This window comes from Mesocricetus auratus, unplaced genomic scaffold (assembly GCF_017639785.1).
Source record: "Mesocricetus auratus isolate SY011 unplaced genomic scaffold, BCM_Maur_2.0 Super-Scaffold_100694, whole genome shotgun sequence".
NCBI lineage: Eukaryota > Metazoa > Chordata > Mammalia > Rodentia > Cricetidae > Mesocricetus > Mesocricetus auratus.
The window spans coordinates 5,219,262-5,241,894 of NW_024429268.1; the positions used below are offsets into that span (position 1 = coordinate 5,219,262).

At 51.5% G+C, this 22,633-nt stretch overlaps 1 protein-coding gene across 1 annotated transcript; it reads right to left on the reverse strand.

The window, feature by feature from the left end:
• Window positions 1-48: 48 nt before the first annotated feature.
• On the reverse strand, window positions 49-15,396 carry Ephb6 (EPH receptor B6). Its single transcript, XM_013122785.3, is given in 18 exon segments — window positions 49-362; window positions 504-659; window positions 793-986; window positions 1,246-1,395; window positions 1,894-2,067; window positions 2,338-2,585; window positions 2,681-2,800; window positions 2,979-3,031; window positions 3,297-3,411; window positions 3,825-3,987; window positions 4,201-4,325; window positions 4,526-4,643; window positions 4,645-4,880; window positions 5,187-5,342; window positions 5,997-6,762; window positions 7,047-7,111; window positions 7,397-7,597; window positions 15,120-15,396. Coding segments are annotated over 17 exon segments (3,048 nt in total). The 5' UTR covers window positions 7,497-7,597; window positions 15,120-15,396; the 3' UTR covers window positions 49-253.
• Window positions 15,397-22,633: the final 7,237 nt, after the last annotated feature.

Sequence of the window (22,633 nt, forward strand, 5' to 3'; positions counted from 1 at the left end):
CTGCAAGGCCGGTCCTTGCAGACCCAAGCATGGACACACCCCAACCTGTAAATTCCCTTCTTTCCCTTTAATACGGGGGAGGCTGCTGGAAGGGCAGGATTTGGGGATGTAGTGTCCAGTGGGCTGGGTTTAATGTGGCAGGCATGGAGGTTGGAAAAAAAGCCCGGCTCAGGGTCACATGTCCTTCCTCCGTCCTATGTCCGGGACCGGGTTGGGGCGTCAGCGGCTCACAGATCCCCGAGCAGAGGAGACGTCACACCTCCACTGAGCCGGGCTGCCTCAGGTGCTGCTGGAGGAGATGGATGTTGTGCAGTAGCTTCTTCTGGTGGCCGGCCAGGGTGATGCCCAGACCCGGCAGATCCCTGGCGGGGATGGAGTGGGTCAGACGTGGGCTTGGGCCAGCTCCTTGAATGCCCCAGACGGACCCCATTGTCTCGGGGCCCAGACGGCCCACCCTCCCACCTCACACCACCTCCCCATCCCCCGGCCCCCCCTGCGCTTACTCCAGGCTGAGCTGAGCCACATCACTGAAGGTGGAAAGGCCAAACTTGGAGAAGTTGTCCTTGTAGCACTCTAGTCCAATGGCTGAGAGCCAGGCCTGGGGAGAGTCCAGGCAAGGAAAGGCCAAGGCCACGGGGTTCAGAAGAGCCTGGGAAGGCCTAAGGCGGGGGAAGGGGGGCAAGCGAAACAGGTTTCCTCTTCATCTCACTCTTCTCCGTCAGCTTTTCTTCCTTTCGGTTTACACCACCTGCCCTCCCCAGCTTTCCCGGGCTCCAGCCCCAAGCTCCAGACCTGTCCCCGGAGCCCCCTTCGGCCAGTAGGGTGTCTGGCTTGCGGATCATCTTGTCGAAGGCAGCCACAAGCTGGTCAAAGTGAGGCCGACGGGCACGGTCCTTCTGCCAAGTGTCCAGCATCAGTAGATGTAGCCCCGTGGGGCACCCCGGAGGCGGGGGCAGCCGGAACTCTTGCTCTATTGCGTTTAGTACCTGCGGGTCAAAGGGGAGACGCGAGATGAGAAGCTGTCGCTAGTTAGCGGTGTCAGACAAGGGGGCAGGACGGGCCGTATCCAGGTGTCGCATGAAGCTGAGGCGGGAAGGGAGCCGGCCACAAGACTCAGAATGCTCCAGTGGCAAGATCTTACAACAGGGATGGCTCAGAAAGGGGTGGGTTTAGGAAATGAGAGCGGAAGAAGGGTTGGCATCACAGCGGGAACTCAGCAAATGCGCAGGTCAAGTTCAAGCTCACCTCCTGCTCACTCATGTCCCAGTAGGGCCGCTCTCCGTAGCTCATGACCTCCCACATAAGTATCCCGAAGCTCCAGACGTCGCTGGATGTTGTATATTTCCCATGTGTAATGACCTCTGGGGCTGCCCAGCGAAGCAAGGAACTTGAACCCTGAAGGGGAGAACCAGAGACCAACTAGTAATAACCATGGTAACAGGCACCTTCACCGGGCAGCTTAGATACGTAGATGTCTGGGGGAATCTTAACCCAGCGTCTCATTCCACCCCCTCGGCCATCCAGAAGAGCAGATGATACACATGAGGATGCAGAATCAAGGCTTCAAGACTATGAGACGGAACAAAGGCCACGGGGCTTGAGAGTGGAGGACTCAGGGATTGGAACGCCCCTGGGCTGACCCTCCAGCCTGTGTCCTGCCCTCTGTACTGACAGCAAGTTAGGAGCTGGTACTCGGTGTACAGTTCCCTTGTCTTGCTGTGGTCCCTTGCCTCCTTCAATCTCTCGCTCGCTCTAAGCCCAGGCTTGAGTCTAACCGGCCCTCCAGACGCTGCTGCCATTAGACATCCCACTGGCAGCACCCAGCCTGCGTTCTAGCTTTCCCTCTGGCATGCAGAAGAGCAGCGCTGTCCCTCCAAGGCCCCCGGGGCTCACCTGAGGACTGTGGCCGAGCCGGGCCACCTTGCACACCAAGTGGCTGTTCACCAGCACACTTCGGGCGGAGAGGGCTCGATGCACAAAGGCAAAGCTAGCCAGGTACTGCATGGCGGCGGCCACACCCCGCTGCATGGCCACCAGCTGCAGGCTGCTGAACTGGCCTTCCCGCTGCTGAAGGGCAGAGGACAGAGGTCATCAGCAGGGTTAGACGCGCTCTGGGAAAAACAAATAACAACAACAAACAAAACACGTATCCGCGCAAGGGGGCCAGTGGCAAGCAAATCTGGGAACCAAAACAATGAACGCCTGAGAATAAAGGATGAAGACCAGGGTGGAGGATGGGATAGGAAGGAGCAGGGGCCTTCTGGGGGAAATCGGGAGAGCTCCAAGCTTTTCTCAACCCCCAAGGTCTTCCCCCTCCTACACCAGAACGTAACTGACCCGAAGGAAGCTGTCCAGTGGACCAAGTTCCATGAGTTCCGTCAGCACCATGATAGGCCGGCTCTTGGTGACCACGCCTTCCAGCCGCAGGATATTGGGGTGCTGGAATTGGCCCAACAGCGCTGCTCGGCCCAGAAAGGTCATCTTGAGGCTCTCAGCACCCCCTGCCCACAGGGCCTGGATAGCCACAGCTTGTTCCCGCCTTCCCCGGGGTTGCAGTCGGCCCCGACGCACTTCTCCGAAGGGTCCTAGAATGGACGGACACAAGTCACAGAATGTTCAGCTGTGCTCAACGGGGGGATCGCAAGGCCCACCTAGGGGCATATCCTCGCCCCTCAAATACCTGCCCCAATGACTTCCTCAATCTTGATATACGTAGGGTCCACTTCTCGAGCAAGTTCTCTGATGGCCTGGCAGGGGTCCTCATACGTGGAAGGGTCAATGTAATACTTTACTCCGAGACCTGAGGCGTACAAGTGTGTTACGAGGGTTTGCTGCAAACGTGGGCACCCAGATACCCAAGTCACACCCTTATACTTCTGGGGGACGGCGAGGAAGAGCCCCTTCCTCGCCAGGCGCGTACCTGGCTCCAAGCCCGCCCACCCGCCATCCCACCCACGCTTCCTCTCCCCTTCCCCAACCTGGGCTGCTGTACTGCTGCAGCTGTTCCGTGTAACCTGTCCCACGCCGCTTCCTGAGAAGCAAATCAGTAGCCTGGAATGACAGCTGTTTCTGCGTGGCCTTGAGTCCTGCCCCCAGCCACCCTGGCCAAGCACGCAGCGCAGCAGCGTTCTGGCCCCTGGGTCTGAGCACTGAGGGAACTCTACCGGGGAACCCCCCCCCCCCCAGCAACGAACTAGGAGAAAGATATGCGGAGTGCTGCAGGGGTTCCTGGGGTGGTCAGGGACTTGAGTGGCGGTGAGGTATGGGGGCGGGGTCGGATTGGGTAGGGGCCTCACCGCTGGAAGACCACAGCCAGCACAGTGATGGCTGCCAGCAGAAGGAAGGCCAAGGCCCCCAGGATGGAACCGATCACCAAGGACAGCTTCTCTGGAAGCTGGGAGGACAGCTCACCTGAGGGGTCAGGGAAGTCACAGAGGGGAGACAGACAGAGTCACAAGGGTGGGGTGGGGGTAGACAGGCTTCCTCTGTGTCTGCATGCCTCCCATGCCCCTGGGACATCCACAGCGCCGGCCGCATGCACACTCACCGGCTGGATCACCCTTCCAGTCCTCCGCAGTCAAGAACTCTCCACTCAGGCCCACACTGCACGCATTCACACCCGAAAGCCCACCGGCATCAACTCACCACCTCCGGCTTTAACACACAGACACACACACACACACACACACACACACACACACACAGAGCCTCTAAAGTCGGGGGGTCACCCACAGCATCCTCCTTTTCCCAGAGACTCTGGTCTGGAGGATGATGGGCCTTAAGACAGTCTCGGGACCCAAGTGCTCATCTAGACTTCCACTCACCTTGAGGCAGGGTCTGGAAATAGACCTTGCCCCCATAGGGGCCGTGACCAGCCGCAGTCCGAGCCCGCACCTGGAAGCCATAGATGTGGCCAGGGCTCAGCCGTGTCACGGTGGCAGTGTTGGTCTCACTGGTCATGGTGAAGGAGTGGGATTCGTCTTCTGCCTAGGGACAACAATCACTCACTCACCGTGCCCCCCCCCCGCAATTTATCATCCATCTTCCTTTGTGATGGCATCCCTGGTGCCTCCTGGGGCTCTTGGCCCTTCTCCTCATCTCCCCCCCCATAGCAATGTCCTTGCAGGGTTTGGGGTCGAGGTGGCTGAGAGCTCTCTCGAGAGCCCCACTGAAGTACTACCTGACTCCCTGCCCGCCCACCTGGTCATAGTAGCGCAGCTGGTAGTCGAGGATGTTCCCATTGGTTTGCTCAGGTTGCGGCCAGGACACTGTGATGCTGTTGGCTGCCCGGCTCACCTGGTGCATCACAGGGACTGCAGAGGGGACTGGAGTGCAGAGCGGGGAGAGTTATTGTTGGGGGGGGCGGTAGGGGCGGGCACTGGAGTCTCTGGGAGCAGCAGCAGCAGCAGCCAAGGGTGGAGAGCATGAGCTTGAGAATGTGATGTCTAGTGCGGGCTGACTGGAAAGCGGGTACGGGGAGGAGGGCAGCAAGCTGTCCTTGAGGAGAAGAAGGGAAAGGGCTCACCTTCGTGGCTGGTGCTGACGTTGATGGCTGCTGCCTGGGGAGGGTCAGGGCTGAGCTCAGACACCCCGTTGACAGCCTGCACTTCCAAGATGTACGGCACATGCGCTCGGAGCCCCCCCGACTAACACTCGGCTCTCAGTCAGGCCCCTCTGGCGGGGGTCAAAATGCACCTCGTCCCTGCAGCGACGACACGTCCCCCCACTGCCCGGCTCCCGGTGGTGGCCTCCACACTCCTTGCACACGACGTTGAAGAGCAGGTCCCCTCGTCCACCCAGCTCCTGAGGCAGGCGCCAGTGCAGCATCAGGGCTGAGCCTTGCACCTCAAACCAGAGCTCCCTGGGAGCAGACGGAGGGCCTAGAAGGGGTGTGGAGGGGTGCAGATTGTGGGGTGAAGGAGATTAAGGGAGGAGAGAGGACAGGGGATGTGGCCAAGAGGGCGGGGGTGGGGGGTGGGAGAAAGAGGGAAGCATAGGGGAGGAGACAAAAAAACAAGAAAACAAAAATAAATAAATAAACAAATAAATAAAACAACATAAAAACCAGAATGCAAAGTCATCCCGAGTGAACACCAAAGCCCGTCATCCCCATTGTTAAATAGGTCCCCCCCCCAAGTCCTTGCCCATCCCCAGATTTAATGTGTCCAGCTGAGACCAGGACTCACCGGTGCAAGGAGCCTCTGGCGGGTCTGAACTGGCCCTGTAGAAGCCCTGGAGACACGGGCAAACGGGGGCTGCAGGGTCAGGGGAGTGGCTGCGGGCTGGACACGGTGAGCAAGGGACATTCCCAGCCAGGGCCTTATAAGACCCTTCAGGGCAGGCTAAGGAGGCAAAGGGGGAGAATGCGGTGTCATGGTTACTTCATCCACACACCCTGAGTTTCCAGTCATCTGTGCGAGGTGTCCTCCGTTCCCCAGAGCTGGCTCTTGGTCCTGAGCCCCAAGTCTCCTCCTGCTGTTCCCCGGTGCACAGATCTAGTCGGTCAGTGGGGGGGGGGGAGTACTCATTTCCACTTGTGAAAAGTTAGGTGTGCAGGGGGGGCTGGGGACAGGGCAAGCCCAGAAGTGGGTATTCCTGCTGAGGATACGCAAACTCCCTGTAGTCGGTCCTGTTGGCCTATCCGCTATGACCTCCTACCAGGTCCACAATGACCCCTTCCCAGTCAGGCGGCTTATGGACGCAGAGGCATCCACACCAGGGAACCCAAGAATGGAGCAGCTTCTGCTGTGGCCCCCATTGGGCCCGTGGCCCTTAGGGTACATGACATGGGAATATGGAAAACCACAGCAATTTCTAGAAATTAACAGATGCATTCAGTGAGCAACTCTGTGTATTTCAGGAAGTAAAACTGGGATGGGGAGGAACGGTCTTTTCCTGAGAAGGCCTGCTTGAGATACCTTGCAGACAAAGCCAAAAACGTGGAGCGCTCAGGAGGGAAAACCCAAGGACAAAGGGGGTGTGGCGAAGGCTCTCACCTTGGCAGAGCTTGTCTCCCCGAGCAGGCTGGTGTCCCGGCTGGCAGCGGCAACCTCCCACAGCGACCATCCACCTGCCTTCCCCGTTGCAGTGTAGCCGTGGGGGGCTGCCCCCGGCCTGGCCTCCTACCCCATCCTCCTCGGGTTCTGCATGAGCTACGCAGGTGCCCACAGCTGCCACCAGGGAGGCGCCTCCAGCTCCACTGGCCTGAGTCTCGGGGAAGGAGGCAAAGGCGCGCAGGACGGAGGGACAGGTGTAGGAGAAGAGTTTGACTGCCACAAGGGCCAGGCAGGCCCCTGTGTCCTGGAAGGCCACATAGAAGCCCCGCTGAGTGAGAGGACCAAAGCTGCGCTCTTTGACATTGAGCTGCAACCCCACCCGCTGGCCAGTCCTGTGGGGTCCCACGGCCCAGGAGGAGGAGGAAGAGGAGGAGGCGGGGAAGCTCTCATCCGCCGCAATTGTGTCCACTTTGGTCCAGCGTTTGAGGTGCCAGTCCGAAATACTGTCGGGGCTGTCGGGTTCCTCAGCCTGCCGGTAGTAAAGAGTGAAGGTCTCCCGGCAGGTACCGCCACTGACACCCAGGCTGGAACACGCTCGCACGGAGAAGTGAAGGCGGATGTGTGCCCTCTGCGCCCCTCGCCGCTCCACAAAGTGCGTCTGCAGCCAATTGTCCTGCGCAGCACCCAGAGGAAGCCCTGCCACGTGGCATGCTTCGAAGGTCCGAGTCAGCCGGCGCTGGTCATCCAGGACACTCACCTCGTCCCACTGCAAGGGGACCAGGAAAAAAAAAAACAAAAACAAAACAATAACTGCTCAGTTTGCAGAGGGAGATGACAGTGGGGGCATTGTGGGGCTGTGTCTGTTCCACTGAGGTATATATAGCATTAACGATAAGCAAAGCACAGAGCGGGTACGCTGAAACTCTGCGCCCCACAGGCCACAGGGAGTCTTATCTCGCAGCTTGGTGTCCAGGATTCCCTCCCTCAGCCCCACGCTCTGGGAACAGTGAGGGCCGGAAGGATGAATTCAGAAGGAGGGATGGTACTCACCCCTCCCGGTGGGTAGGTGAGCCAGCCAATCTCAGAGGTCTCTCCTGTGGTATCCAGCAGCACCTCTGTTCAGACACAATGGGAATGGGACACGTTGTGTAAAGCCCTCCCGCCGGCAAGGCTACTCCTACTCCGTGGAGAACCAAATACTGCCCTTGCCGGATCCATTTAATTTGCCAGCAGGAGCTTCGCATCTGCGAGGATCATGAGTCTAAAATACTTGATACACGTTCCGCTCACCCATCCCCACATGCTTCCTTAAAGTCTTCACTCTTTTCCTCCACAGCCCCCCCCCGCCACACCCAACTCCAACGGCTGATAGGCCTCTCCCTGCACCCCCTTCTCCCTACCTTCCAGAGCCAGAACTGAGGGTCCCAGAACCAGGACCCACAGACTGCACACCATGCCCGCCACTCTACTCCCCGGCCCAGCAGCGTCCTCAGTAGCCATGGGGTGTCTTCAGGGCTCCCAACATTGCCTCGGCTGCCACCCTGCTCTGAGGCGTGGCCGCAGTTTTTGCAAGACCCTGGGTCTGCTGTGGAGCTTGCTTCCTAGGGAGGACATGGGATGAGAAGAGGCGGAAAGGAGACGTCGTTTTCATGCACTGCATAGGTGCCCAGACTTCACACGGCACCTGCTCTGCAGCCCTCAAACTGTTCCTGAACCAACCGTGGGCAGAGGCCGGCAAGCGCTGACTCAGCTGAGTCCGCCGCCACACACATTCCATTTTCCTGTAGAGGCGCATGCCCAGAGTCCATCGCCTCTACTCTTTACGTGGCTGTGTCTCGAGGCCCTCATTCTCAGGGAGGATGGCACAGCAGAGTGCTAACCCAGCCTCACCCTTTTTCCCCTGCAAGGGGTTATTCCAGTGGGTTCTCTTCATTTACTCTGCACCTTTCCCCTCTCGCTACCCCCACCCCTGGCAGCCGACCTTTGTGGTTAGTTAGAAGTCTCTTCTTATTAAGAGCAGGTAGGTAAGAAGCCGTTCTTCCATACGGACATGTGGATTCTTACTGGACCCCAGCAACCCTGCCCTGAATGCTCTAGACTGTTTCACGGAGACGGCAAAGCAAAAGGGACAGAGAAAGATGGCTGTGGGGTTTGAAGGGAGGGGAGGTAGATGAACAGATGTAAGAAAACAAAAAAACAGAAAGCAGGCACAAGGACTCTGAAAGATAAGTGAGGCTGTGTTAGGGAAGAGCCACGTAGGTCTGGCACTCATGCTGAACAAAGGTTCTCTTCCCCAAGGGGCATGTTTTCCCTTGTAGCTTCAGAAAACTGAAGCATACAGTGCAAACATACAAAAGGATGCTTCTTATTTGCTCACAGTTGGATCAACAGTGACGTGCCGTTTGTTGCAGAAGGGGATGCTTGCGCCTTTGCCATGAATGCATGACGTTACACTCCCGTTCCCGTGTGATGGTTTTAAGAGGCGGGGCCTTTGGGAGGTAATTATGCAAGGGGGATTTACACGAATGGATTAGTGTCCTCAGAAGGGACCCCCAAAGGGTTCTCTAGCCTCCTCCTCTCCGCGTTGTTGTGAAGTCACGATGAGTAGAGGAGAGTGCGCAGTGAAGAAGGTGGTCCTCGCCACAATCCAGCCACGTTGGCACCCTGACCTCTAAACACCCTCTGAATGGTGAGGAGTGCATTTCTATTGCTAATTAGCTGTCATTGCCCAACTGATGGACCTTTGTTGTTGTGGGCCTAGATGAGTAAAGTATCGCTTTGGTCTGTGAGGCTGACGGAGCAGAGTCGGAACGAGAAAGACATGGTAAGGGTCTCTTCTCTGCATGGTGCTGGTGAATTCATATTGCACGGGGCATGTGGAGAATAGCCTAGTGACTTGGCGTCGGGAAGTCCTTCAGGTGCCATGATCTTGCGCGTACTTGTTTAAACACGGCCTATTCATGGGGCTGGGGGGCGGGGCGATGCTGGGGGTTGAATCCAGTTCTATCACCAAGCTTTAGGTCCTTAGCCACCATGATAGACGGCAAAGGGACTGAACAACCGTAGGAAGATGGTTGAGAAATTACGGCACATCCTAAGCAACAAATATGAGCTGTTACGCAACAACGTGAAAATGATTTCCAGGTGAAGACAGTATGTGCAGAGTGGTATAAAGTACCATTCTGGGCGTTTGGCTCAATGGCAGAGCGTTTGTCTAGCATAGGTGAGACCAAGGGTTCAAACCCAGCACTAGAAATAAAAAGCAAATAAATACACATACGTGTGGAAAAAATATTAAGGAGTGACACATGAAATCTGGGAGGAGAGGAAATGAAAGGGACTGGGAAGATATTTTCACTGTCTTCTTAATTTTTATAGTTAGATATCCTTTCATAAGTATTAATTATCTTTTGAACTTAATGATGAATCAAGATTTGCTTTTAGGGCTGGAGAGGTGGCTCAGAGGTTAAGAGCACTGGCTGCTCTTCCAGAGGTCCTGAGTTCAATTCCTAGCAACCACATGGTGGCTCACAACTATCCGTAATGAGATCTGGTGCCCTCTTCTGGTGTGCAGGCAGAACACTGTATACTTAATAATAAATAAAATATAAAGAAGTATCTTTAAAATATTTTAAAAAGATTTGCTTTTAAAACTGTAGCTAATACCTGTTTAGTAAAATGAATCAGGATAGCGCTTATTCCCTCTGAGTGATTTACAGGCTCTACCTAATGTCCAGCCCCTACAGGGAACTTATGCAGCCATTAGGTACAGTTCTATGCCCAACAATCTGCCAAGGCATGGCTGCCTCCAGGGACATACATGGAGAAGACCAGCTCCACTGTTGGTGGCACGCTTATCTTTCTCAGTAACTTGGTCTCCTGAGGCACATGAAAAAAGGAATAGCAGGATTCATTCATTTCTGTTGGGGGAAAAAAAAGTGAAAGGCATGTTGCTCCCAACACTGAGAGAATTTAGAGGGAAGCAAAACAAACAGCAAAGCCCAAAGCCAATTGGAAAGGCAGCCTCATCCTGGCTGCGTGTGGCCTGGTCATCCAACGACAGAAAGACACATTTCCCAATGAAGCCGAAGTTCAGCTGAAACTATGCTTGGCTGTGGTTAACAGACACAACGATAAGTTAATTCCTGCTAGTCTTGAGTTGTCTTTTCTGGCAAAGGCGTTACGTGTGTGTGTGTGTGTGTGTGTGTGTTAAGACAAAGCCTTTAGTGTCACTCCATGAAGCCATCCTAGAGGGGCACTTCTTGTACACACCTGACAGCTGATGATTCTTGTACACACCAAGCAGCCAGTGGATTCTTCCCCTTACTACCACTAATGCCCTGTATGTGCAATAGACAAGTCACGGCCTCTGCAGAGAGGCGAGGTTCCATGTAGGGGGAAGAGAAAGTTTGCGAGAAAACACAGATCCTCTGAAAACACTGCCCTCAGTGATGTGAGGACCTCTCGCAGATCAAGCAAACACCGTAGAGAAGAACTTCAGAGCCTACATAGCTGTCTCAGTTTTTATAATGCTGGCTCCAGCATCGATATCTGCTTCGTGGACACCAGGAAGCAATACAGGTTGGATGTGTGCCCCTCCCCCAAATCCTAGGGCTTGTCAGAAGAGCCTAGGTTCCATCCACTGTGTTTAGGTACGTAGTAATCAGGATCAGAAGATGCCAGAGGCTGGCTTTTAAACAGTGAAGTCTATTTGACTACATGCCTAGAAGACACTCTTCAGAATAGTCTCCATCAGGCAGAACATGAGTGGGCTCTGATTCTGTACAATGAAGAAACAGTAAAGACTGAGCCTTCCTATACTTAACAACTGGGCAATCATAGAGAAGGAATAATTAATATTTTGTTAACATTGTTAATAGAGCTTTTTGTTTGAAAGAGAAAAGTGAGACAGAAAGAAAATAACAGAGCATCAGTTGTGCAATATGGAACATTCTAGAAGATGAAGAAATGATAAAATAATTGCTTGGATAAGGTGTACTAGTGTAGAGCCTTAGCGTGCATCTTGATGACAACATGTAGCTGGCCTATCTCCAGATGATCCAGAAAATAGCAGAAGCAACGATAAAACACATTAAAGCCACACAACTCCTGTCAACAGGAATCCAAGAGAATAAAATGTAGGAGATTGCTATTTGAGTATTTGCTTTTCTTCTTTTTTTTTTAATTTTACTAAGAGCAAAGACATTCACTTTTTTTAAAAAATGCTTGACAATCTTACAGTACTCAGCAGTGTGTTTTGATGCTTGAAGTGAATCTTCAGATTCAGACCCAGAATATTGAAGATTAAAAATAAGTGTATTCAGGGGCAAAAATGTTGCTGAGTCAGAGTAAGAAGTTAGATCAATTCTTGCTAATCCAACCAACCAAGTCTTCTATTTATACATAAAAAGATTCAGCGCCTCTCCATTGCCAGAATAAAAACAAAGAAAGAGGAAACCTTGAGATATGGAGTAATTGCTGTCAACGATGTCATACCTCTGCAGATTCTTCAGAAAGCAAGTTCCAAAGGTAAAAAAAAAAGAGAGAGAGAGAGAAGACAGGAGTGTTCCTCGTGTCTGGAATACTAAGGAGGCAGGTTGCTTTGCAGCTTGTGTCTACAACATCCCCTCATTTGGTACAGGAGGAGCATCTTGTAGCCAAAGGGGAAGAAATTATCCTTGAGCCTCTTTGAGGTCCTCTCTCCTAGCCTGTCTGAGACCCTTATTTCTGCTGCAGCACAAAAAAGGAACTGACCAGGGTTTGGAAGTTCTCGGACTTGAGCAAGGGTGATAAACTGACCTCGATCAGGAAAGCATTCATTTTTAAGACGTACATGAAGTTTTGAAAATACAAAATGCCCAAAGTACCAAGAATGTGGAGGTAAATGATAGCGCAGAAAAAAGACCATTAGGACAGCTCTGTGTGACAAAAATCACATCCTGTGATTCCGCATTTTCTTTTCCTCAATCCCTTTTTGGGGTCTACCACTTTCCTTCTTTTTGATGTGATGGAGATACTAGATCACAAGCCTGGTAAATTTGCTTTATTTTATTTTAAAAAAAAAGGCAGGGTCTTAGGCATTGAGGCTGTATCTGCTTTTATAAACTGACAAAAATCTAGAGATGTGTAGCATTTTAGTTCATCAGATATACATCGCAAATTCTGTTTTCTATGATAATAAGAGATTGGAAATTAGGCCAGCAAATCTGTAAGAGCTTTAAAAATTACCTATGCTTAAATGAAATACTAAGTACGATAGCTTCAGGAACAAACCCAGATTATCTGGTAGCTGATGCACCTCAGTCTACATTTTAAAACACTGTAAGAGAAGCCAGCTTAAAGCGAGGTATGATGGAGATATACTGATCATTAAAACTGGCTACTGTAGGACGATGCCAGGGATGGAGGTCTCCAAGTGGGGACAATTAACCCTTACGCGTGTCTGAACTGTCTTCCTCTTATTATAATAATCACACCTTACTTCCCTAGTTAAAAGCCTAAACAAAGCTGGGATGTATGAAAGGATACTTTTGAAACTGGACACATGGGGCGTATGTTTATACGCTTAATCTCTTCCCCCCCCCTTTTTTTTTAACCTGTCAGTTTTCAGAACATCTAGGAATGTTTAACTATAAGACACAAGGATGTGGAGCTGGGAGAGAAGGAGCAGGAGAATGTCATCAACAAAGGAGAAGAAACTTTTATTGTGGGTGTTCTTTAAGCTTCTCTCCCAAGAAGTTCAAGTTGCCAACATGCTTCTCTGTCACCATGCTGGGCTAAGGACTACGTCTACAAAAAAGGGAAAGGAGGGGGAGCAGAGGGGACGGGGTACTTGTAGCATGTCAGGAGGGGCCTCCCTGGCAACAGAGGGAGGCTTGGGAGAGAAGTACAATGGTCGAGCTGCTGTCCAACAGGGATCGGGAACATTCCCAAAGCAAAGGGGCAGTGGCTTTAGGTCTCTTGTGGTTGCTGAGCTGGTTTTCACACCTGTTAGCTGCAGGGTCAGCGTGGGAGGGGTCAGCACCCTAGGCTGGTCCTCTGTCCTGTTCTGCAGCTGTTAAAACGCCCAGGAAATTCCAATATAATCCTTGCTCAGCTTACTGCTGCAGTCTCTACCCTTTAATCTGCACCCTGGAGATCCTCTGCTGAGCTCTCTCCTCCGTGCTCTGGCCTTGTGCCTTGAAAAGAATCCCGTGAGGCTTCAAGGCAGCCTCCAGGACAGACAGGGAGAAGGGAGGTGGCTGTCCTCTGACTCTTGATCTGTTGCTGGCCAGGCTGGCCAATCTGTGGATCATCTAGATGAGGACAGCTCTATGTCCCTAGAGATCTCCAGCCTCCAAGAATGTCCCCCCGGAAGCATGCTCACTCAAGCACTGCTGCCTCCTACTCCTAGTCTTTGCAGACAGGAGGAGGCATTTAAGATGCAAGCAATGTCTAGGTCTAGCCAGACAGCCAGTGAGAACGAATCACTCTGGCTGTTTGTTGTTCACTGACTTGGGGTCATGATGACGCCGAGAAAGTCTATAATGGAGGCTGGGGGGGGCAAACATGGGTGAGCAAGAGCAGTGAGTCCTGAAAGGTAATGGGAGAAAGTCCCAAGGGCCTGGAGGAGGACCTGCGTCAGCAGACGGCTGACAGAGGGTCTAAGGGAATGTGATGAGTTGGGGGGCAGGCAGCAGCAGAGAGCTGGGGAATGAGTGGCAGGGGTCTTGTGTGTTGCTGTCCCCGCTCTGGGCCCAGCTTCACCCTCACTGCTCTCCAGGAAGACGATTCCACAGAAGTATCTGGGTGAGCATGGGGCAGAGAAGGGGGAACCAAGCAAGGCTTCCAGAACCCCCAGATGTTACCGTAGCCCTCCCACCTCCAGCGAGGCATGGGGGGAGCGACAGAAAACCTTACGGCCAGTGCAGGAGATGGTGAATAACTGGAGGAATACTGTCCCAGAAAACAAACAAACAAACAAACAAACAAACAAAAAACCCTGCCTTTCCCATGCTCAGCCATCCAAGCCTGTCATCCCCAGCACGCTGGTAACTCCATGGTCTTTACCAGTCATCTGCTTATACGATGAATGGACCAATAGACTCGAAAGGGGTCTTCTACATGCCATTAAGTACGTACACTGGGGCATCCGTGGTGATCTTCCCTCGGGACAAAAGGCCCACAGCTTCCCAAGGTCCGTAGCTTCTTTGAGCAAGGTTCAGTCTCTCAGAATGTCCTAGCACTGGGTCAGCCTCCAAGGACTGCCCACAGCCCTACCAATGGCTCCCACTGGTCTCTCAGTGGAGAAGCATCATCCCCTCCACCCCCCTTCCAGAGCCACCTGAGTCAAATTCCCCTGACGGGTGGAGGGCCTGGGTTAACTGATTGGGAACAGGCCGGGCAGCTCTCCGGCATGGGCACTGCCAGGGACATTACAACATCAGCTATGCTGGTCCCCTGCCAGCTCCCCCAGGGATGGGAGGAGAGAGGGTGCCAGACGGCCAAGATCAGTGGGCAGGCTGGGCCAAGCACCCAGATGCATAGAGGGGGTGGAGCAGGAGCAGGAGTAGAAGCAGGCAGGAGACTTTGTTTGCAACTGGAAGGGGGCCGGGGGGAGGTGTTTATGGTTGGGGCTCAAGATCCAAGCCTCTATCTCTAGGCTTAGGGGGCGCCGGGCAGGGAGAGGGGGTAGTGGTGCAGATGTAGATCGCCCCCCCCCCCGGCTCCTCCCAGCATCAAGAGGATTGGAGAGATGCCACAGGAGTCAGAGGCATAGGCAACCCTTTGCTGAACGCTGAGAGCCTGACCTTTGTGAGGTTACCCCCATCCCCCGACACTCCCACCCCAAGCCAGAGGCAGAGGAGGGTCCCTAGAAACGTGATGAAAGAATTCTAACACCCAGGGTACCTAGGATAGCCGGCATCGGTGAAGGCTAGGGAAGGGACAGTTCCTCAGGAATCTACTCTTGCGTTAGGGAGGTATACTCAGTACTCCCCGAGGAGACTCCCACCTTCGCCCCCCCCCACACTAACACCCGGGATGTGTGCATAGGCCCAAAATAGAGCAACCCTCTACTTTGCAACCCTTAGTCCCTTAGTCTCCAGACACAGCACCCTTCGACCTCCCAAATCCCTGGCTCACCTTCCCGCCGGCCTCCAGCTCTGCAGGTCTGCGCCCCTGAGGCCCCCGTCCGTGGTGGACCTGCAGCTAGCAGATCTCTCCCAGCATCGCGCGTGTCCTCTCGGGTTACCTCGCTTCTCCGCGGCCCTAGACTGCTTGTAGCTTGGAGTCTCTAGGATTCTGCGGAGAACCCGAAGCTGCAGGCAGGGGATGCTCCCGAGGCGGGGCCCCGAGGAATCGTGCTGGGGGCCCGTGTCAGGATCAGAGTCGCCGAGCTCTGGTCTCGGGTTCGGACGCCCGCGGCTCTGGAGCGCAGGCTGGGAGAACGCAGCCGGGCCCGCCCCCTCTCGTCCCTCCCAGCCTGGCCCGCCCCCTCTCCGGCCCCTTCGGCCGCCCCTCTTTCTCTCTCTCCTCTTCCGGGAGTCGAGCCCGCCCTCTGGGCCTAGGACCCGGGTGTGCGGCGCCCGCTCCCCTGTGGGGCGCGCAGTGAAGACGCCAGGCGCGCCCTGGGCCCGCCCGTGCGCTGGGGACGGTCGGCCTCCTCCCACGGGTCCCCTGGCCGGCGGAGGGGACGTGGGCCGGGGGATGGCACGCGCCTTAGGGTCCGGGAGGAGGTGGTCAGTGGGCGCCGCTGCCTGGCGTGTTTGAAAACCCAGATGCTCGCGCTCGAGCATCCGCGGAGCAAAGCGTTGATGGCCAGGGCCAGGCAAGAAGCCCAAGCGCTGCGCCCCTGGCTCCTCCTTCCCTCTTCTTTAACTCTAGGAACTCAACCCAGTGGGGGCTCTTAACTCAGGGTTGAACCGAGGTGGGCGTGAGCTGAGAAAAGAAAAAGAAAAAAAAAGGAGGAGGTGGTGGGAGGGAGAAACAAATCTGGGGGTCACGGGAGGGCAGAACAGCCAGAGGGAGAGGGAGAGAGAGACAGACAGAGTGCGGGCGTCTGGGGAGGGAAAAAAAAACGTCCCCGTGTTCGCATCAAACTTGTGTCTGGATCTGGGTCAGCGATGGGGCCTCTGACTCGAACCTGCCTTTCTCCTTTCAGCCTTCTCAAAGGCAGGGCAGCCTGGGGCGGAGTCCGAGAAGTCTGATGTCTTTGCCTGGGCTCAGGCAACACGGCTTAGACAAGTCGCTGCACCCCCGGGTGCCGCCACCTCCCTGGCGCGCGCTCCGCAGGAGAACCTCCCCATGGCGACGGTGGTGGTGGAAGGTATCCTCAGTCCCGTGCCTGGAGGGGCGCGCTTCTAGGGAGAAACGTTTCTGCCCACCCCTGATCAAGTCTAAACTGGAGGACTGGACTGGACTGGGGGGGGGGTCTATTGTTTGGGTCCCGCCTAGCAGGGCTGCAGCCAACGCACGAAGTGTTGCTACCACCTGCTGGTTCTTTTAGGGAGCACAGGCACCTGGTGACTTCCTGGCGCCCCTTTTCTCCTCCCCTTATCACCCTGTCCCATCTTTATACAACCCCCCCCCGCCCTTCTTTCATATATTCAAAGCCATGCTTATGAGAGCAGTAGCTGAACACGGGCGGGCTATCACAACTGGTACCGAAAGAGCGTTCAGAACCCAACGAAAATTGTGAAAGAGCCAACAGGCACAAGAAGCCAAACAATGAAACTCGTTGAGGCACTGAGAGAGAAACAGGCTTTAATGAATTGGCTGAATGAGTGATAGAAAGATAAAGTAACAACGAGTCCCCACTTGAACAGGAGATTGTTTGCTCATAATATCGAGGGTCAGTTAATAAGTTTGATTAAGTTTAATGACCCGCGTTTGGACCTCGTTAAAACTCCGGTTACACTGGTGTGTCGATAACTGTTGTTTCTTCTATTTGTTTTGAAGCTGTCTGATAAAGGGAGCTTTTTTGTGTGTGTGGTCTGCTATTTCCAAATATTTCAACGCCTGAAAAAAAAGAGCCAAATCCACATCATATACGTTATTAGGTAAATTAATCATGTATCTATCATATCCATCCGGGCATCTTTGTATTTTCTAGTATCCGCCTAGCATGCTGCTGATGTTCTCACTAGACATATACCCTACACCCCCAGCCCCTCCTAGATGTACTAACAGTAAGCCCAGAAAACTTGAAAAAGTAATAAAGTACATAGTTAAGGTATATTTCAACATATTCACAAATCTAAAAACATAGCTATTTCTTTATGAAGCCCAGCAATTCCAGTATAAATTTGCAAGTCACCATGCATTGCTATTACAATAAAATATTTGTTTTCTCTTTTATTGCATGACATATTACAAGTGCCATTTTCTTTTATTCAGACTTACATAATTGGGTTTTTTTTCCTTGTTAAGAAAATCTGAGTTTTCAAAGGAAACACTACCAGGATGCGTAAAAGATTAAATGTGCTATTACAATCTGCCTTACATCCCAATCTACATATTTTCAAACCAAATTTTTCTGTTTTTATTTATTGTGTATGGTTGTTTTGCCTTCATGTGTGTAAACACACTGTGAGTGTGCTTGGTGCCCAGAGCCAGAAGGGGGCATCAGAGTGCCCAGAACTGGAGTTACAGAAGATTATGAGCCAACATGTGGATGCCAGGAATCAAACCTGGGTCCTCTGTAGGAGCAGCAAGTGCTTTTAACCACTAGGCCACCTCTCCAGTCCCCAACCTGGTGTTAACAGTGGGGAGAAAGTACAGAATGCACCTGCTAAATTTTGCTGTCATCTGCGCTATGAAAAAGCAGAGCAATGAGTCCCGTTTAAAGTCGAGTATAAATCTTTGCCGTAATTTTGCTCAATACCTGGCACGTATTAAGTGTTCAGAAGTGTTTTAGAAAGAATAAATAAAGACTGGTAATACTTAAACTTTTTAAGCTGAAAGGCAGAACTTAATAAAGCCTATGCCTCACAGAATTCATTATCTCCAGTGCGCACAGGCTCTGATGTAAATGTGGAGCCTAAAAGGTCTCTTGAGTAGAAAACTCCAAACAAGATGGCATGACTCCTTGGCTGGCTCCGCCACTTTTGTGCTGATGTTTCCCTTCCTTCTGAAGCTTTTCTTTCTCCAATATCTATCACTCCCCAAAGATGCGCAATTTTCTGCTTCCTTATTTCCCCTTAGAATGGCTGATGCAAGCTGATGTTATTATAAACAAACAGCTTTACAAGTAATTTCAGTGATAAGAAATCTAGCAAAAAGCAATAAAAGAACTTCCTAGGCTTCCAGATCCTTTATTTCAAAGGCAGAAGTTATCGCTCCCAATGCTGGGCTCTTCACCAAATCGTCTTGAGAGCCTGTGGTCCCAAGCTACACTCTTAACTTCCCCAAAACTGAAGTTTGTTCCCTCTAAACATTTTGCTAATACAAGTGTCAAACACCTGTTTATAAACTGTTGAGTCAAACTTTCAGGGCATTCTCCTAAGGTACCGGCTTGTTTAAAAGGCAAACCTACATGACAGCTGATTTGTAAACCAAAGCTGATTGACTCCCTGGCTGTTGGCCTCTGATGTCTACCCATCACCGTCTTATACTTTGATATTGCTTTCAATAAACAATAGTAACAAGGCTGATGCGTTTGCTTGTGCAAAGACAGGAGGAGAATGACACGTCTTTGACATTGGACACTATCTCAGAGGTTGACTTCAACTACACATACCAACAGTTTAATCAAATTAAGTAGGAATGTCAGGAAGTCCTCACGTTAACAGAGCTCCATTTTTAGGGTGTTGCCTCACTTCTGGGGTCTCAGCATGTCAGCCGAGGTAACTGAATTTAAAAGTTGTGTCATCACTGTTCCAGATTTCCAGGGCTCCACTCGGTAACTGCTTACACATTGTCGTCCTGTACTCTGTATTGCCTGGCCATCCCTACATGTAAGAAACAGAAAAATCCATGCTGCAGCAAATAAAGGCCTGTCAGGGAGCGAGGAAGACATAAAGAGTATTTGTCAAGTAACCAACAGCTCTCCCACAAAGAAACACAATGCTCACAATGATATATACATGGTTTCCCGCAACTGGCAAGCATCGGGGCTTTCACAGGACCTCCGTGCTGATAATTTCCCCTCAAATAATCTTTATATATACAAATATATATATAATTCATATCATATATCCATGTATCACCCAGAGTGGTCCCCTGAAAGTTTAGTAAGTAGAGTGAATGGAAGTTCTGGGAGCCTCCCTCTCACTAAAATAAGTCCATATGGCACCATTTCTGAAGAGAAGCAATAAATTCTAGGTAATTCCTCATGCAGGCAATCAGGGTTGAAAGCACCGTAGCAGTTGGTAATATTTTGGGCACGCTCCAAATTCGGATTCACATCACATGCTGCTACTTGTCTTCCGGTCCAGGCAGGCGATGGGATACTAACTCACATGGAGCAGGTGGTCAGAGGGCCTGCTCCTCCAGGCAGACTCGGTCTCTTCCTGTAGCTCTGGTACAATAAGTGCCCCCTGAGCATGTCCACGTTGCACAGCAGGGAAGCGGGCCTGTGTTCCTGTGGAGTCTACATACTGGATCTAGACACCGTGGAAATATTTCTTCAGCCTTCTGAGTCTCCCTTCCCCCCATCCTAAATGATGCATCACTCTCAACATTCACATAGGGTTCTGGAGTTCTGCTGTGTTCCTCCTTTAAACACCAATAACTAAGTGGGCTTGCTCCACTACTGGAAACTTTCGGTCGCTAGAGAATGTGGGAGCCAGGCAGAGATAAAAAAGCTAAAAGAAAAGGTCATACATGGACCACCCTGGGGAGGGGAAGTAGATGAGGGGGAGGGGAAGGGGATGGGCATGAGAATATGAGGGAACTGGACGGTCGAGTTGGGGGAGGGGCAGAGTGGGAGAGCAAGAAAAGAGATGTCTTGACGGAGGGGGACATTATGGGGTTAGGGAGAGACCTGGTGCTAGGGAAACTCCTGGGAACCCTCAGGGTAACCCCCAGTCTCCTAGCGATAGGGGAGAGGGTGCCTGGACTGGCCTTCCCTTGTAATCAGATTGGTGACTGCCCTAAATGTCATCATAGAACCTTCATCCAGATGCAGAGATCCACAGCCAGGTATCAGGATGAGCTTTGGGAGAGAGGGAGGACAGATCATATGGGCAAGGCGGGGTCAAGGTCACGAATGGAGAGCCCATAGAGACAACTGTCCCCAGCTCTTGGGAGCTCATGGACTCTAGACAGACAGCTGGAGAGCCTACATGGGACTGAATTGGGCCCCCTGCATGTGGGTGGCAGTTCTGTGGCTTGGTATGTTTGTGGGACCCCTGGCAATGGGACCAAGGTCTATCCCTGGTGAATGAGTTGGCTTTTTGGAGCCCATTCATTATGAGGGGATGCCTTGCTCAACCTTGGTGCAGCGGGGAGGGCCTTGGTCCTGCCTCAACTTAATGTGCCAGGCTTTGTTGATTCCCCAGGGTAAGCCTTACTCTTTCTGAGTAGTGGTGGACAGTGATGGGTAGTTAGGAGTTGGGGCTGTGGTCGAGAAGAAAACAGAATTCTGCTGCCAGGGGCATATCTGAGAAAGGTTTTAATATCTAACACACGGCCCCATTGACTGGGCAGGTCTTTTTTCTCTGGCTTTTATGTAATTACTTGGACATCATGTTGGTTCCTGTCAATGTCACAATGAACTTCGCAGCTGAAAATGACACAAATCTATTATCTCTTGTTTCAGGAGGTCAGAAGTCTGAAGTCCTTCTCTCAGCACTGAAATTAGGGTGTGGGCAGGGCTGTTGTCTGTAGATTATGAGGAAAGCCTGTTTCCTTGCTCTTCTTACTGTGGCTTCTAGAAGGGACATTGCCTCGTGAACCTGTCTCATATCTTCAAAGCCAGGGATGTGACATCCCTGAGAATGAACCGTGATATCCCACTGTCCCTCAGACTCTTACCCCTTTATTTTTAGGGGCCCTTGTGATTATAATGAGCCTACCCGGATAATCCAAGAAAACCTCCCCTCCTCGGGTTTCCTAATTAGCAAGCTTCAATCCCCTTTCATGCACACTGCCATAGCAGGTGCCAGAGAATATGAAGAGGAACCATCATTATGCCTGTGGGGGACCTGGTGGCAGGTCTTGAAGCACCATTTTGTTATCTGAGTTAAAACTAGCAACTGCATGCCTGCAGACTTCCCTTAGGAGAAACAGCAATGACAACACCACCACCATCACACCATCACCACCACCAACACACACATGCACACACACACACACACACACACACACACACACACACGGGGTGGGGAGTGACCTGCCAGTAATTATAGTTTTTGTACCACAGAATTTCAAAGGTTACTAATATACACAGACTCATGTATTTTGTCTCCAGCTACCAGGATTGTTATTTTCAGAAGACAAGATAAGGTTATTTTCCAAGCTTCAGATTTTGGAAAACTAGCTACCATTATCCATTTTCCAACAATGGGCATTGTAAACATACTCTGAAAAACTAGGAGACGAATGACCACAATATTCATTAAGGAAGTAGTGATTAAGAAGGAATGCTTATAATCATTCAAATTGCCTAAGATCACAGGACAAATAAAACACAAACAAAATATAGGTCAGAAAATCACTATCCTGTACTTGGAAGAAAATACTATGACTAAGGGTAATCGTAGCAACCCAAAGTATTAAATGTCAATGTAAAAATGAAATTGCGTGTGTGTGTGTGTGTGTGTGTGTGTGTGTGTGTGTGTGTGTGTGTATGCATGGGCACCTGCATGTGCAAATGTGTCAAGTGTGCTCTCTGGTACATGTGCATATACGGAGGCCTGAGAAAGATGTAACTTATCTTCTTCTGCCACACTTTGCCTTGTGCCCTTGAGAAGTGGTCTCTAAGTGAACCTTGACAACGCTCTTTTTGACTAGGCTGGCTGGCCACCAAGTCCCAGCCATCTCCTCCTTCCACACCATTAGGATTACAGGCACACGGGGTCACACACGGCTTTTTAAGCGGGTGCTGGAGACATGAACTCAAGTCCTTACAATTTGTTCAGTAAGTACTTGTACCCCCTGAGCTATCTCCATAGCCCCAGAAACTTTTGTTTTTTAAAAGAAAGATCTTAGATTCCAAGTTAATATAATGTAAAACATGAAAGAGAAACAGCGAAGATGGAATGTCATCAGTGTTAAATTCCTTGACATCCATCAGAAGAAGCCAGTAGTTACTGCTGGCATAATTAGGTTAAAAGAATTTTAATGCCTTAAGATAATCATGTAAGATTATCTCTAAAATAGGGTGTTAACCTTTCAAGTCTTAGATAAAAGATAAAGACAAGTGGACATAATTCATTCACCTAAAGGCAAAACAGATAAGAGGTAACAAAGAAGCTCAAAAATACAGGGAGCTTAATTTTGACAGGTGTCAAGCACACACTATGTCTAAGGAGCATAATGTTCCAGAATAACTTCTATGCAAAGTTGGTGGGATCAGTGCATTGTGCAATTTCACATAGTTAGTAAGAAATGAATCGCTGATGCCTTACATTTTTTGGAAAGACTTATAAAAACATGGCGATATTTTATGGGTACACGTCCCTTTAACTTCTCAAATAACAACCATCAGTAACAGT